At 34.8% G+C, this 17,500-nt stretch overlaps 1 protein-coding gene across 1 annotated transcript in view; it reads right to left on the bottom strand.

The window, feature by feature from the left end:
- Window positions 1-10,018, bottom strand: part of LOC137628487 (uncharacterized) — a 131,308-nt gene extending 121,290 nt beyond the window's left edge. Inside the window, exons 1-2 of the mRNA XM_068359642.1 lie at window positions 9,258-10,018; window positions 5,741-5,794 (exon numbers count right to left, since the gene is read on the bottom strand). Of these exons, the coding sequence (XP_068215743.1) occupies window positions 5,741-5,794; window positions 9,258-9,992 (789 nt within the window). The 5' untranslated portion in view covers window positions 9,993-10,018. The remainder of the gene's footprint in view (window positions 1-5,740; window positions 5,795-9,257) is intronic.
- Between the last annotated feature and the right edge of the window lie 7,482 nt (window positions 10,019-17,500).

Here is a 17,500-nt window from a genome sequence, read left to right as displayed (position 1 = left end):
AGATGGCTTATGTTTATGTAAAAATGCTAATGTATACTGTTATCACACTGTAAATATTGTGATTGTAAACAACTTAATTTGACTTTTTAAATATAAATAATAGAAAATAAATATTAAGTTGATGTGATATATTAGAAATACCCATAAAACTAAAATAAAAAACAATGGAAAATTAAATTAAGGCTGCAGCAACAAATTATTATAATGCCAAATAAAATCATTAACATATGAAGCAAATATGACATGGAAGGAAAGGACGAAAGCTGATAATATTTCAAAGCATATAAAATTCCTGCAAAGAAAAAATTTAAAGGGATTAGACCAGATCTCAAGACAATAATAAGCGACCATGCGCAGACTGATTGATATTTTCCCAACAGCAGAATGCAATGGCATAAACAAATTTGCAAAACAAAGATAACAAAAAAAATAAGATTTATCACAAAACAAAAACAATGCATAAAAGTACATTGTTCAAGGTATGAGAAAATGAACGATAGGATAATGGAACAATTTGAAATGAAATCATGAAGAAATTTGCAAAAAAAAAAAAAAAGATGAACAATAAAAAATAAAATAAACAAAGAAATAGTAAGTATAAAAAGATACTACACAAGAATCAAGAATAAGAACGAGAAGATAATGGAACAATTTGAAATAAAATCATGAAGAAATTTGCAAAATAAAGATGAACAATAAAAAATAAAATGAACAAGGGAAATAATAAGTATAAAAAGATACTACACAAGCATCAAGAATAGGAACGATAAAATAATGAAACGATTTGAAATCAAATCAGAAAGATATTTGCAAAACAAAGATGATAAAAATGAAAAAATCAAATGAGATGAATGAAGAAAGAAATAATAAGTATAAAAAAATACTTTTCAATCATCAAGAATAAGAACGATAAAATAAAGAAATAATTTGAAATAAAATAATCAATATATTTGCAAAACAAAGATGATAAAAATAAAAAAAAATCAAATTATATCAATGAAAAAATAAACAATAAGTATAAAAAGATACTACACAAGCATCAAGAATAAGAACAATGAAATAAAGAAACAAAATAAAATCATGAAGAAATTTACAAAACAAAGATGATAAAAATAAACAAAAATTGAATGAGATTGAAGAAAGAAATAATAAGCATAAAAACATACTACACATTAGGATAAAACGATTTTAAATCAGATCATAAAGAAATTTGCAAAACAAAGATGATAAAAATAAGAAAATCAAATGAGATGAATGAAAAAAAAAGGTATAAAAAAAGACAATAAAACAATTTCAAACCAAATCTTTAAAGCATAAACAAAGTGAATTGGTATTTAAATCCAGGCACAATTAAATGCTGAGAGTATCAGGGTAGATTTGATAACGAGCTGAATAGGTGGTCTCCGTTTCGGGTGACCGAATAAGAACGATAAGATAATGAAACGAATTGAAACCAAATCATAAAGAAATTAGCAAAACAAAGATGATAAAAAATAAAAAATAAAATGAGATTAATGAAGAAAGAAATAATAAGTATAAAAAGATACTACACAGGCATCAAGAATAAGAACGATAATGAAAAGATTTGAAATCAAATCATAAAGAAATTTGCAAAACAAAGATGATAAAAATAAAAAAAAAATCAAATTATATCAATGAAAAAATAAATAATAAGTATAAAAAGATACTACACAAGCATCAAGAATAAGAACAATGAAATGAAGAAACAATTTGAAATAAAATCATGAAGAAATTTACAAAACAAAGATGATAAAAATAAAAAAAAAATTTAATGAAATTGAAGAAAGAAATAATAAGCATAAAAACATACTACACATTAGGATAATAAAACGATTTTAAATCAAATCATAAAGAAATTTGCAAAACAAAAATTATAAAAATAAAAAAAAAATAAAATGAGATAAATGAAAATAAAAAACAAGGTATAAAAAAGACATACAACACAACGATAGGATAATAAAAACAATTTCAAACCAAATCTTTAAAGCATAAACAAAGTGAATTGGTATTTAAATCCAGGCACAATTAAATGCTGAAAGTATCAGGGTAGATTTGATAACGAGCTGAATAGGTGGTCTCCGTTTCGGGTGACCGATATCTTGGATCCGATTCTGTGTTTTACATCCGTGTTTACAGCAATAAAGGATCACAGCACATTGAAATTCAGTCAACGAATACTGGGGAGTTTAAGTTTCCTTTTTCTGTTTAGTAAAATAATAGTGTGGTCTTTCGGGTTTTATTTCATTTTAAAAGTATGATAAAAAAAAAAAAAAAAACATTTTGCATCGGCTGCAAAATTTTCAAAATTATTATTATTTTTTTTTTAATAGTTAAATAATAGTATGGTCTTTCGGATTTTATTTCTTTTTAAAGGTATATAAAAAATTTCACATCGGCTGCTAATCTTCAAAATCAATTTTTTTTCTTCTTTTTAAATAATAGCATGGTCTTAAGGACTGTTATTTCTTCTGGAAAGTATATATATATACAAAAAAAACTTTCCAATCGGCGGCATATCTTCAAAATTAAAAAATTTTCTGATTAAATAACAGTATGGTCTTTCGAATTTTTATTTCTTTTTAAAACTATATAACAAAAAACCTTTTGCATCGGCTGCAAATTTCCAAAATTTAGATTTTTTTTGTCTGATTTAATAATAGTATGGTCTTTCGGACTTTCTTTTTTATAGTATATATAAAAAAATATTTTGCATCGGCTGCAAATCTTCAGAATTAACCATTTTTTTGTCTGGTTAAATAATATTGTGGTCTTTCGGATTTTATTTCTTTTTAAAAGTATACTGTACAACAAAAAACATTTTGCATTGGCTGCAAATCTTCAAAATATTTTTTTTTTTTTTATGGTTAAATAATAGTGTGGTCTTTCGGACTTTATTTCTTTTTAAAAGTATATAAAAAATTTATCAACGGCTGCAAATCTTCAAAATTATTATTATTATTATTATTTTTAAATAGCATGGTCTTAAGGACTGTTATTTCTTCTGGAAAGTATATGTATAGAAAAAAACTTTTCTCATCAGCTGCAAATCTTTGAAATTAAAATTTTTTTTTCTTTCTTGTTAAATAATAGTATGGTCTTTCGAATTGTTATTTCTTATAGAAAGTATGAAAAAAAATTTCTATCAGCTGCAAATCAAAATCAACCATTCTTTTTTTGTTTGGCAAAATAATAGTGTAATCTATCTGGTTTTAGTTATTTTTAAAAGTATTACAAATCATTTTGCACTGGCTGCAAATCTTCAAAATTAACAATTCATTTACTGTAATTACAGAGCAGTAAAATATAATCATTTTAATTTTCATGAAATCAAAATACAGCCAAAATGTTTTAAGTTTAAACCTTGAATAAATTTCAGGAAATTGCTTTCGAAGTATTGTAAGAATATAATCGAAAATTTATGAATTCTGCCGTTATAAAATCTTATTATTTTAATTATGCAGATTTTTAAAATGAAAATAAGTCTTTGAAATATACATTTATATAATTCATATATATCAGGTTGTGACCCTTTGAGTAAATATAAATTGAAATAAAAATTAGCCATGCCGTTATAAAATCTTATTATTTTAATAATGCAGCTTTTTAAATGAATGTAAGTCTCTAAAATATACATTTATATAATTCATATATAACAGGTTGTGACCCTCTGAGTAAATCTAAATTGAAATAATAATTAGCCACAAAAAATCCTGTCACGAATCACTACTAAAGGTTCCACTATGAAATTCTAGAGATTCTATACGACGAAGAGCTCAGTAGCATTACCTTAGGAATGTAAACAAGGAAATAATGAGATAGAACAGAGCTGATATAAACTAGCAAACACGAAATCAAACAAATAAAAAAACACTTTTATGAATGGAATGTAAAACCGGTACTGAAAAGTTGCATAATATTGGGTAGACAAAATGAAGGTTTAATGAAGAGTTGCACAATCTGGGGTAGACAAAATGTAGGTTTTAAGAAACTGATGGAAAATGGTTGAAGGTAAATGAGAGATTTAGTTTACTCAAATAGCAAGGAAAAAACACTTTTATGAATGGAATGTAAAACCGGTACTGAAAAGTTGCATAATATTGGCTAGACAAAATGAAGGTTTAATGAAGAGTTGCATAATCTGGGGTAGACAAAATGAGGGTTTTAAGAAACTGATGGAAAATGGTTAAAGGTAAATGAGTGACTTAGTTTACTCAAATAGCAAGGAAAAAACACTTTTATGAATGGAATGTAAAACCGGTACTGAAAAGTTGCATAATCTGGGGTAGACAAAATGTAGGTTTTAAGAAACTGAGGGAAAGTGGTTAAGAGTAAATGAGTGATTTAGTTTACTAAAATGGCAAGCAAAAAATGCTTAAAATGATTGATTGGAAAATCCGCGAAGAAAAGTTGCATAGTCTGGGGTAGATAAAAATGTATGTTTTAAGAAACATAAAAAATGGCTAAAGGTAAATGGATTAAATTCGTATACTCTAATGTGAGGCAAGGAAAGACTTCAAGTGTCTGATAGCAAAAAGGGAAAACATCATTGAGAGAGATTGAATACAATCATGTACTCAACGGGAAAATGAAAAAAAAGGAAAATTACCGACGAAAAAGCAGGAAACGATTGGAATAATTTATAGGAAAAGGAGAAAACGGCACTGAGAGAGAATGAATACATTTATTAACTCAACGGGGAAATGTAAAAAAAAAAAAAAAAAAAAAAAAAAAAATTACCGACGAAAAAGCAGGAAACGCCTTGAATATTTGATAGGAAAATAGAAAAACATCATTGAGAGAGAATTAATACCTTTTTTACTCAACGGGAATATGTAAAAAAAAAGGAAAATTACCAAGGAGAAAACAGGAAACGCTTGGAAAAGTTTATAGGAAATTGAGAAAACAGCAATGAAGGACAATGAATACATTTATTTAATCAACGGGAAAATTGAAAATAAAATTACCGTCGAAAAAGATGAAATACATTAGTTTACTCTCACAATAAATCAAAAGTAACACTGGGGACAACGGATCCCATTCATTAAGCCTTTTGGTAAATTAGAGCAATTGAATATACTCATTAACTCTCATAGCAAATACAAATATCAAAGGGAAATGTAATTAAGCAACCACTAGAACTTGGGAATATGGAATACCTTGCTTCACTCCGCTATCAATAAACATATAATGCAATAGGACGAAAATAGGGTCAGCATTAATGAGGGAGGGGAGGGCATAAACCATATTATGGGTATGGGTCCACATCCCTTCATACCATATAGAAGTGATCAAAATCAAATGGCAAGTGATGAATTTCTGCATTAATGGGTCACATATAATGCAATAGGACGAAAATAGGGCCAGCATTAATGGGGGAGGGGGGCATAAATCATATTATGGGTATAGGTCCACATCCCTTCATACCAAAGTGATCAAAATCAAATGGCAAGTGATGAATTTCTGCATTAATGGGTCAAACGTCACCAGACATGGGGGGGAGGGTGGGCCAAATATCAACTGCACAGGTATCGCAAAACATTGAGTTTCAACATGAAGTTAATGAGGCATGAGTTATTTCAAGGGTATGCCAATTGGCAAGAGGATTGCATAATTCATTTAGTGGATATGTAATCCAGAAAAGCCGGGGATGGGTGGGTTGGCGGGGGGAGGGGGGGGGGGGCTCGTGGGGTGACATACACCCCTGTTGCAATGGCCTTACCACGGGCGACTCCCTCATGAGTAGCGGGGACTGACGGAGTGGGCGTTGCAACTCCTGTAGGGGGCAAGTGGATCGTGAACACTATGGGGGCATCTATGCTAAGACATTAATAAGATTATTAATCTTCCCTTATTTATAACAAGCGACAATGCTGGTAGAATAAGCCTTGTGTATGAACTTACACTGAAAGATTCTACTAAGTGGAAAGCCAATTTTATGAATGAAAAAAAAAAATATATTGATTGCCAATAGATAAATTATAAGATGATCTATAATGACAAATCAAAGCACTCCATCCATATACCAAGGCACTTCCCCCAATTTCGGGGGGTAGCCGACATCAACAATGAAACAAAACAAAACAAAAACAAAGAAGGGGACCTCTACTCTCTACGTTCCTCCAGCCTAACCAGGGACTCAGCCGAGTTCAGCTGGTACTGCTAGGGTGCCACAGCCCAACCTCCCACATTATCCACCACAGATGAAGCTTCATAATGCTGAATCCCCTACTGCTGCTACCTCCGCGGTCATCTAAGGCACCGGAGGAAGCAGCAGGGCCTACCGGAACTGCGTCACAATCGCTCGCCATTCATTCCTATTTCTAGCACGCTCTCTTGCCTCTCTCACAACTATCCTCCTATCACCCAGAGCTTTCTTCACACCATCCATCCACCCAAACCTTGGCTTTCCTCTTGTACTTCTCCCATCAACTCTTGCATTCATCACCTTCTTTAGCAGACAGCCATTTTCCATTCTCTCAACATGGCCAAACCACCTCAACACATTCATATCCACTCTAGCCACTAACTCATTTCTTACACCCGTTCTCACCCTCACCACTTCGTTCCTAACCCTATCTACTCGAGATACACCAGCCATACTCCTTAGACACTTCATCTCCAACACATTCAATTTCTGTCTTTCCATCACTTTCATTCCCCACAACTCCGATCCATACATCACAGTTGGTACAATCACTTTCTCATATAGAACTCTCTTTACATTCATGCCCAACCCTCTATTTTTTACTACTCCCTTAACTGCCCCCAACACTTTGCAACCTTCATTCACTCTCTGACGTACATCTGCTTTCACTCCACCATTTGCTGCAACAACAGACCCCAAGTACTTGAACTGATCCACCTCCTCAAGTAACTCTCCATTCAACATGACATTCAACCTTGCACCACCATCCCTTCTCGTACATCTCATAACCTTACTCTTACCCACATTAACTCTCAACTTCCTTCTCTCACACACCCTTCCAAATTCTGTCACTAGTCGGTCAAGCTTCTCTTCTGTGTCTGCTACCAGTACAGTATCATCCGCAAACAACAACTGATTTACCTCCCCTTCATGATCATTCTCGTCTACCAGTTTTAATCCTCGTCCAAGCACTCGAGCATTCACCTCTCTCACCACTCCATCAACATACAAGTTAAACAACCACGGCGACATCACACATCCCTGTCTCAGCCCCACTCTCACCAGAAACCAATCGCTCACTTCATTTCCTATTCTAACACATGCTTTACTACCTTTGTAGAAACTTTTCACTGCTTGCAACAACCTTCCACCAACTCCATATAACCTCATCACATTCCACATTGCTTCCCTATCAACTCTATCATATGCTTTCTCCAGATCCATAAACGCAACATACACCTCCTTACCTTTTGCTAAATATTTCTCGCATATCTGCCTAACTGTAAAAATCTGATTCATACAACCCCTACCTCTTCTAAAACCCCCCTGTACTTCCAAGATTGCATTCTCTGTTTTATCCTTAATCCTATTAATCAATACTCTACCATACACTTTTCCAACTACACTCAACAAACTAATACCTCTTGAATTACAACACTCATGCACATCTCCCTTACCATTATATAGTGGTACAATGCATGCGCAAACCCAATCTACTGGTACCATTGACAACACAAAACACATATTAAACAATCTCACCAACCATTCAAGTACAGTCACACCCCCTTCCTTCAACATCTCAGCTTTCACACCATCCATACCAGATGCTTTTCCTACTCTCGTTTCATCTAGTGCTCTCCTCACTTCCTCTATTGTAATCTCTCTCTCATTCTCATCTCCCATCACTGGCACCTCAACACCTGGAACAGCAATTATATCTGCCTCCCTATTATCCTCAACATTCAGCAAACTTTCAAAATACTCCGCCCACCTTTTCCTTGCCTCCTCTCCTTTTAACAACCTTCCATTTCCATCTTTCACTGTATCTTCAATTCTTGCGCCAGCCTTCCTTACTCTCTTCACTTCTTTCCAAAACTTCTTCTTATTCTCTTCATATGACTGACCCAGTCCCTGGCCCCACCTCAGGTCAGCTGCCCTCTTTGCCTCACGTACCTTGCGCTTTACTTCCACATTTTTCTCTCTATATTTTTCATACTTCTCTATACTATTACTCTGCAGCCATTCTTCAAAAGCCCTCTTTTTCTCTTCCACTTTTACCTTCACTCCTTCATTCCACCATTCACTGCCCTTCCTCATGCTGCCTCCAACAACCTTCTTGCCACATACATCACTTGCAATCCCAACAAAATTTTCTTTTGCTAACTTCCACTCCTCCTCTAAATTGCCAGTTTCTCTTACTCTCACCTCGTCATACGCCATTTTCAACCTTTCCTGATATTTACTTTTTACCCCCGGTTTTATTAGCTCTTCCACCCTAACTAGCTCCCTTTTACATCCACCTACTCTATTCCCCCACTCTTTTGCTACAACTAATTTTCCTTCCACCAAAAAATGATCAGACATACCGTTAGCCATACCCCTAAACACGTGCACGTCTTTCAATCTTCCAAATATTCTTTTAGCTATCAACACATAATCCATTAATGCCCTTTCTACTACTCTTCCATTTGCCACTCTTACCCATGTATACTTATTTTTATCTTTCTTTTTAAAAAAGCTAACACTTATTACCATCTCTTGTTCAACACACATATCTACCAGTCTCTCACCACTCTCATTTTCACCCGGTACGCCATACTTCCCAATGACACCTTCTACCTCTACAGCGCCCACTCTAGCATTTAAGTCACCCATGACAAGTACATAATTCCTTCTACCCAGTCCTTCTACACACCTAGTTAATTCATTCCAGAACTCATTCCGCTCTTCTTCACTTTTCTCATTACCTGGCCCATACGCACTGACAAACGCCCAGCATTCCCTAATTGGAAATAATTTCCTGATCTACAAAAAAGAATAGTATGAATAAACAGGAATACAATACAAGATGAATAACATGAATGATCATCATTATGATTACTCAGAATAAAATAACTGAATAATAAAAGTACAAGATGAATAACATGAATGGCCATCATTATGATTAATCAAAATGAGAATCAGTGAATAAATTGTTAATAATAAGAAGGAAACCTAAGATAAAAACTAGCAAATGAATAAGATGAATAAAGAAGAATGAAAGAATAAAGAAAACCTTAAGACCAGTTAAGCGAATGTGATTAATACTCACCATATTTATCACTTGCTGTACTGGCCCTGCCGGTGCAGGATGCTGTGGCATAGGATAAAACACCCCGGACTGCTGCAAAGAATGCTGTTGCGTCACCGCAGCCATAGAGTTCTGCTGCACGGTCATCTGCTGCGTCTCCTCCGAGATATCGTGCAGCACCTGTTCCTCAACTTGGTACTGGTGGAACTGCTGCTGTTGAGCCGCCATGGTGACAGCATGGTGCAGCGCTTGCTGCTGTTCCTGCTGCTGCAGGAGTTGTAGATGGGGGAGCGCCACGCCTCCGGCGGGAGTCGATAAGGGAGAGCCAGATCGTTGTTCTTGCTGCTGCAGGTGTTGCAGATGAGGAAGAGCCACGCCTCCGGCGGGAGTTGATAAGGGAGAGCCAGATCGTTGTTCATGCTGCTGTAGGTGTTGCAGATGGGGGAGCGCCACGCCTCCGGCGGGAGTCGATAAGGGAGAGCCAGATCGTTGTTCTTGCTGCTGCAGGAGTTGCAGATGGGGGAGCGCCACGCCTCCGGCGGGCGTCGCTAAAGGAGAGCCAGATCTCTCCCCGCCGAAGCTCAGCCGACGGAGTTTGAAGGGCGTCGGGGTGGATCTCGGCGATGCTATGGCCGGGGGGAGCCCCGTGATTCCTGGGGATGCCACGGGCGAGGACGCAGAGCCCCCGTCTGGCACCCGCAGGGGGGATTCCCCACGGGGACACCATGAGTGTGGTCTGTTGGTGCGATGGGACATGGTGTTGTCCGACTTGATTACGTCATCACAATATAATCTGGAAAGAAAATTCAGAAACTGTAATAAAATTTAACTAAGAAAAAGACTATTTGTTAAAATGGAGTACTGCTAATTACAATAAAATCTAAAATTTAACCCGTTTACCCCCAAGGTAAGGTTAAATTTCGAGCACATTTTGCTATATATATTTGTTTTTTAATTGCTCCAACAGCCTTAATTTTTGTCATAGAGAGGTCAGGTTGGTCTCATTCTTTTGGAAAATACCTGAAGTTTCTCATAAAGTTATCAAAATATGCAAAAACATGTAAATAACAGTGTTTTGCAAGAACGTACCGGTACTACCACTAGAAAGTTGTTGGGTCCTTTGACTGGTCAGGTAGTACCACATTGGATCCCTCTCTGGTTACGGCTTATTTTTCCTTTGCCTAAACATGCACCAAATAGTTAAAACTATTCTTCACACATTCTCCTCTTTCTTCATACGCCTGGCAACACTAAGGTAACCAAACAATTTTTCACTTAAGGGGTTAACAACTACAATGTGATTGTCCAATGGATACTTTCCACTTTATTGCAATGTAATTGCTCAGTGGCTACTTTCCACTTTATTGCAATGTAATCGTTCTATGGTTATTTTCCATTTTATTGCAATGTAATTGTTCAGTAGCTACTTTTCACTTTATTGCAATGTAATTGTTCAGTAGGTACTTTCCACTTTACTGCAAGGTAATTGCTCAGTGGCTACTTTCCACTTTATTGCAATGTAATCGTTCTATGGTTATTTTCCACTTTACTGCAAGGTAATTGCTCAGTGGCTACTTTTCACTTTACTGCAATGTAATTGTTCAGTAGGTACTTTCCACTTTACTGCAAGGTAATTGCTCAGTGGCTACTTTCCACTTTACTGCAATGTAATTGTTCAGTAGCTTCTTTCCACTTTATTGCAATGAAATTGATCAGTGGCTACTTTCCACTTTACTGCAATGTAATTTTTCAGTAGCAATTTTCCACTTTATTGCAATGTAATTGCTCAGTAACTACCTTCCACTTTACTGCAATGTAATTGTTCTGTGGCTATTTTCCATTTTATTACAATGTAATTATTCAGTGGCTACTTTCCAATTTATTGCAATGTAATTGCTCAGTGGCTACCTTCCACATTATTGCAATGTAATTGCTCAGTAGCTACTTTCCACTTTAAAGCAATGTAATTGTTCAATAGCTACTTTCACTTTATTGCAATGCAATTGTTCAGTGGCTACTTTCCACTTTATTGCAATGTAATCGTTCTGTGGCTATTTTCCATTTTACTGCAATGTAGTTGCTCAGTAGCTACTTTCCACTTTATTGCAATGTAATTGATCAGTGGCTACTTCCCACTTTACTGCAATGTAATTGATCAGTGGTACTTTCCACTTTATTGCAATGTAATTGATCAGTGGCTACTTCCCACTTTACTGCAAGGTAATTGCTCAGTAGCTACTTTCCACTTTACTGCAATGTAATTGGTCATTGGCTACTTACCACTTTACTGCAATGTAATTGTTCAGTAGCTACTTTCCATTTTATTGCAATGTAATTGTTCAGTAGCTACTTTCCACTTTATTGCAATGTAATTGTTCAGTAGCTACTTTCCACTTTACTGCAATGTAATTGTTCAGTAGCTACTTTCCACTTTACTGCAATGTAATTGGTCAGTGGCTACTTACCACTTTACTGCAATGTAATTGTTCAGTAGCTACTTTCCATTTTATTGCAATGTAATTGATCAGTGGCTACTTCCCACTTTACTGCAATGTAATTGATCAGTGGTACTTTCCACTTTACTGCAATGTAATTGTTCTGTGGCTATTTTCCATTTTATTACAATGTAATTATTCAGTGGCTACTTTCCACTTTATTGCAATGTAATTGCTCAGTGGCTACCTTCCACATTATTGCAATGTAATTGCTCAGTAGCTACTTTCCACTTTAAAGCAATGTAATTGTTCAATAGCTACTTTCACTTTATTGCAATGCAATTGTTCAGTGGCTACTTTCCACTTTATTGCAATGTAATCGTTCTGTGGCTATTTTCCATTTTACTGCAATGTAGTTGCTCAGTAGCTACTTTCCACTTTATTGCAATGTAATTGATCAGTGGCTACTTCCCACTTTACTGCAATGTAATTGATCAGTGGTACTTTCCACTTTATTGCAATGTAATTGATCAGTGGCTACTTCCCACTTTACTGCAAGGTAATTGTTCAGTAGCTACTTTCCACTTTATTGCAATGTAATTGTTCAGTAGCTACTTTCCACTTTACTGCAATGTAATTGTTCAGTAGCTACTTTCCACTTTACTGCAATGTAATTGGTCAGTGGCTACTTACCACTTTACTGCAATGTAATTGTTCAGTGGCTACTTTCCATTTTATTGCAATGTAATTGTTCAGTAGCTACTTTCCACTTTATTGCAATGTAATTGTTCAGTAGCTACTTTCCACTTTACCGCAATGTAATTGGTCAGCGGCTACTTTCCACTTTACTGCAATGTAATTGTTCAGTAGCTACTTTCCACTTTAGTGCAATGTAATTGCTCAGTGGCTACTTTCCACTTTACTGAAATGTAATTGTTCAGTAGCTACTTTCTACTTTATTGCAACGTAATTGCTCAGTAGCTACTTTCCACTTTATTGCAATGTAATTGCTCAGCGGCTACTTTCCACTTTACTGCAATGTAATTGTTCAGTAGCTACTTTCCACCTTATTGCAATGTAGTTGCTCAGAGGTTACTTTCCACTTTATTGCAATGTAATTGTTCAGTGGCTACTTTCCACTTTATTGCAATGTAATTGTTCAGTGGCTACTTCCCACTTTATTGCAATGTAATTGTTCAGTGGCTACTTTCCACTTTATTGCAATGTAATTGCTCCACTTGTTAAGGGTAGACAAGACTCTTTAGCTATTGTAACCCGCTCTTCTGAGAGATAGGCACTCTAAAATCAAACCAATATCCTGTAATTTTGGGTAGTGCTATAGCCTCTGTACTATGCTATTGCACTGTTTATGGTTAGAGTTCTCTTGCTTGAGGGTACACTCAGGCACACTATTCTATGTTTCCTTATTTCCTTTCCTCACCGGGCTAGCTTCTCTATTGGAGCCCTTCAGCTTACAGCATTCTGCTTTTCCAACTAGGGTTTAATTCCACTATCGGAGCCCTTGGACTTTAGCATTCTGCTTTTATAATTAGGGTTGTAGCTTAGTTAATAATAATAATAATAATAATAATAATAATAATAATAATAATAATAATAATAATAATAATTATTATTATTATTATTATGATTATTATTATCATTATTATTATTATTTTTATTATTGTTATTATTATTAATATTATTCGCTGCAACTCGTAATATATACTTCAAACAAGAACCAGAATTTAACTAAAGAAAAAACAGTTTGATTTTAGGATGAAAGAATTTCAAAGCACTGAAACTGTCCGAAGCAAAAAAATAAATATCTCATAAATATAATAGTGTCACAGGTTTCTGCCACCAGCATCTTTTATTATTATTATTATTATTATTATTATTATTATTATTATTATTATTATTATTATTATCATTATTATTATTATTATAATGATTATTACTTACTTACTTACTTACTTACTTACTTACTTACTTACTTACTTACTTACTTACTTACTTACTAAGCTACAACCTTTATTGGAAAATCAGGAAGCTATAAGCCCAGGGTCTTAACCTAACATAAAAAAAAACTTTCAAGAGGATATCTTTCTAAGCGGTCATGAAACTAATACTAAAACCGTTTTGAGCGAATTTGGGTACAAACATGAAAGTCAACATTAGCAACAAACAATTCCCCTAATTACTGGCTCCAGTAAACAACATACTTCGGTGAGTACTGCTCTAAAGCATTTTCCGAATTCCTCTTTAGACGTTTTAAACTGAAGTCTTAAAGTTGTCTTGAGATTCAACCAAAAAAAATCAAGATTCATACAAAAGGTTATTTTCATTATTGTTGTTGTTGTTGTTGTGTCATCATAATTGACAGCTTTACATAATTTAAAAAACGTACATCATGTTCCTCTGCATTTTCTTGTTCAAAATTTTGCTTTGAGGAGATATAGGGCTCAATAGACAGGGCAGATGCTAATATCACACAAACACACACATGTATATATACCCTGTATGTATATATATATATATATATATATATATATATATATATATATATATATATATATATATATATATTACTGTATATATATATATATATAAACATATATATACATACTGTATACACACAAATATATATCTATAATTATATATATATATATATATATATATATATATATATATATATATATATATATATATATATACAGAAACACAATAGAATATATATTCCTGAATAATTCTTTGTGCATGAAATAAGAAGGGTTGGAAAAATATACAAAAACACAATAGAATACCTTTCTAAATTAAACATTTTCCGTTCATGCCATAAGGAGGGAAAATTATAATTAAATAATAATCATCATATAATTAGGAAGATAATTTAAAAAAGGTCTCATTTGGTCGATCATGAATTAACAGTTCTATTTTAACTTAATACGAACAAATAAAACTAACCCAATGTTTAAAGGTTTAAAGGCCGCTCATGAATGGCATAGACAAGGGACAGTGACAAGGCCCTAGAGAATGACCATATATGCATATGATCAGCACCCAAACCCAAGCTAGGAACAGGGAGGGTCAGGAAATGGCTTCTGATGACTCAGCAGGTAGACCTATAGGCTGTCAAAAATCCCATATCCTTAGCTCAAACGAATGGTGAGGTTGCAGACACTACATGAAATTATTGAGCTTAAGTGGGACTCGAACCCAAGTAATTCTAACAGTCAGGCCTTCTCCATCATGAGGTTCAATACTACACAGTATTCTAGAAGTTTTATTCCAGCTGTGACCAAGATGTGGAATGATCTTCCTACTCGGGTAGTTGAATCAGAAGAACCTCAAAAGTTCAAACTTGCACCAAATGTTTTTATGTAGAAGAGGCTGAGATAAATCTATTTTTAATTTATATAAGAAATATTTGTTTTAATGTTGTTATTATGTTTTTATGTTGAACAGGGTGACATAAGTCCTTTTATAGTCTACATATAAAATATTTGTTTTAATGTTGTTATTGTTTTTAAAATATTTCATTCTAATTGCTCATTACTTCTTATATCGTTTATTTCCTTATTTCCTTTCCTCTCTGGGCTATTTTTCATTGTTGGAGCCCTTGTGCTTATAGCATCTTGCTTTTCCAGCTAAGGTTGGAATTTTCTTTTTGTCTTGAAGTCGAGCCATTTACGGCCTCTCGTTTTATAGGCACTTTAAATAAATGTCTTGGTCATTTCTACATTATAGTATTCTATGTGTGAATTAAATCTCTCTCTCTCTCTCTCTCTCTCTCTCTCTCTCTCTCTCTCTCTCTCTCTCTCTCTCACACACAGTAAGATAAAAAGCAGACTAAATCCTTTTCATTAATCAATTTCATTCAAGTAAATTTATCTAGTCGACCTTGAGATTAAATTATGTTGGAAATTCATACCCCCCCCCCCCCGCCAGAAAAGAAACACCACTCCCCCCACCCCCCCACCCCCCAAATTTAGCGATAAGGCCATCCGGTACATGGGCGAGATCAAAGAGAGAAGTACCTTATCTTCCCGTTGAAGAATGCCCGGATTCCCAAGGTCGCTTTCAGGAGTCTTCAAAGCGTTCTCGCGAATTTCCTCTGACCGAGAGCGTCGTCAAGACGCTGAGATTGACGATTGGATGACGAATTTCGCTTCGCAGGATACGGGGGAGTGTAAGCATTTGAATTGCTTCACCTACTTACCCGATTCACATGACTTGGGCTTTATTATGACAAGTGTAAATGCCTTAATTAACGAGATTTGCCGGTGCATTAAAGTATCAAAAATTAGGGGGAGGTCAATAGGGTGATGTGTCAAAGTACCATTCTGGTCAATTAATTAGTATGGCAGATATTAAAGAAAAACACACTATTTTTTGTCTGAAATGCATAGTAGGTTGGTTAACTGTGAGCGATAAGACTAAAGTCTTCCCCCATCACAATTTCAATGGCCAGAGTGGCGATGGAAACTGCCCAAACCCCAGACATGAATAAAGACATATATATTGTGAAACTGAACCACTTTTGATAAACAGTGCAACAATTATATGTCGAAACATTAAATCATAATGTCATGAAAGTCATAATAAAGGCTGGCTTACAAATACATTTATATGCTAAACACTACAACTAATATCAATTAAGCAATCGAACAAGAAAGTGAAGAGCTACAGTATAGTACAGTAATAATGACCTCTATTTTATTTCAATTATTCATTACTTCTCTTGTAGTTTATTTTTTTCCTTGTTTCCTTTACTCACTGGGCTACTTTTCCCTGTTGGTTTCCTTGGGCTTATAGCATCCTGCGTTTCCAACTAGAATTGCATTTTAGCTAATAATAATAATAATAATAATAATAATAATAATAATAATAATAATAATAATAATATAACAATAATAATAATAATAATAATAATAATAATAATAATGAATGGATCGGAAACATAGACTCTAAGCAAAGCTTGAGAGAAAAGAGATGAAAATTGTAATGTGGATTACGGGAATATCACTGTTTGAAAGATTGAAAAATGGCGTCCTACCAGACTCGGGTTCGACCAACGCTCAAGCTCGATGGTTTCTTGTAGTGTCTACAACCTCACTATCCTTATGAGCTAAAGATGAAAGGGTTTAAGGAAGCCTATAGTTCTACCTGCTGAGTATCAGCAGCCATTGCCTGGCTGGCCCTCCTTGCTTGGGAGGAGAAAACCTATAGGTCTACCTGCTGAGTATCAGCAGCCATTGCCTCGCTGGCCCTCCCTGGTCCTTGCTTGGGAGGAGAGGGGGTTTTGTGTGTTAATCATATGTATATATAGTCAGTTTCTAGGGTATTGTCTGCTAGCTAGGGTATTGTCACGATCCCTTACCTCTCCTATTCATGAGTGGTCTTTAAACCTTAAACATAGTAAAGATTACTGGTATGATAAGAGTGTCAAGATTGAGATGGTGTGGGCACGTGTTGAGGATGGATTATGGGGAGGGAGTGAGGAGGGCTTGGGAGGAACTAGCTGGGGAGAAGATTAAGAGAGACAGATAATTAGATGGTGAGATAAGGCAAAGAATGATATGGAGAGAAGAGATTTGGTGCAAGAGGATACTGTACCAACCGTGTGTCACACGTTCGTACATAGTTCATTTTGTGTTTATATTATGCTTGTATCTTCGCTCTTCCCTCGCACTAAAAAGAGCCTGAATAAACATGTCTGTTTTTCTCACCGATAACAGTGTCAATTTTGAACATGAAATTTCTTGTTGCCTTGAGCTTTTGTATATAAAGGAGAGTGTTCTATAATAAACAGACTCGGTTGCTTTCATC

The sequence above is a fragment of the Palaemon carinicauda genome, chromosome 36, assembly GCF_036898095.1.
Source record: "Palaemon carinicauda isolate YSFRI2023 chromosome 36, ASM3689809v2, whole genome shotgun sequence".
Taxonomy (NCBI): domain Eukaryota; kingdom Metazoa; phylum Arthropoda; class Malacostraca; order Decapoda; family Palaemonidae; genus Palaemon; species Palaemon carinicauda.
The sequence above is the reverse complement of the archived record's forward strand: the minus strand, read 5'-3'. Positions and strand labels throughout refer to the sequence as shown.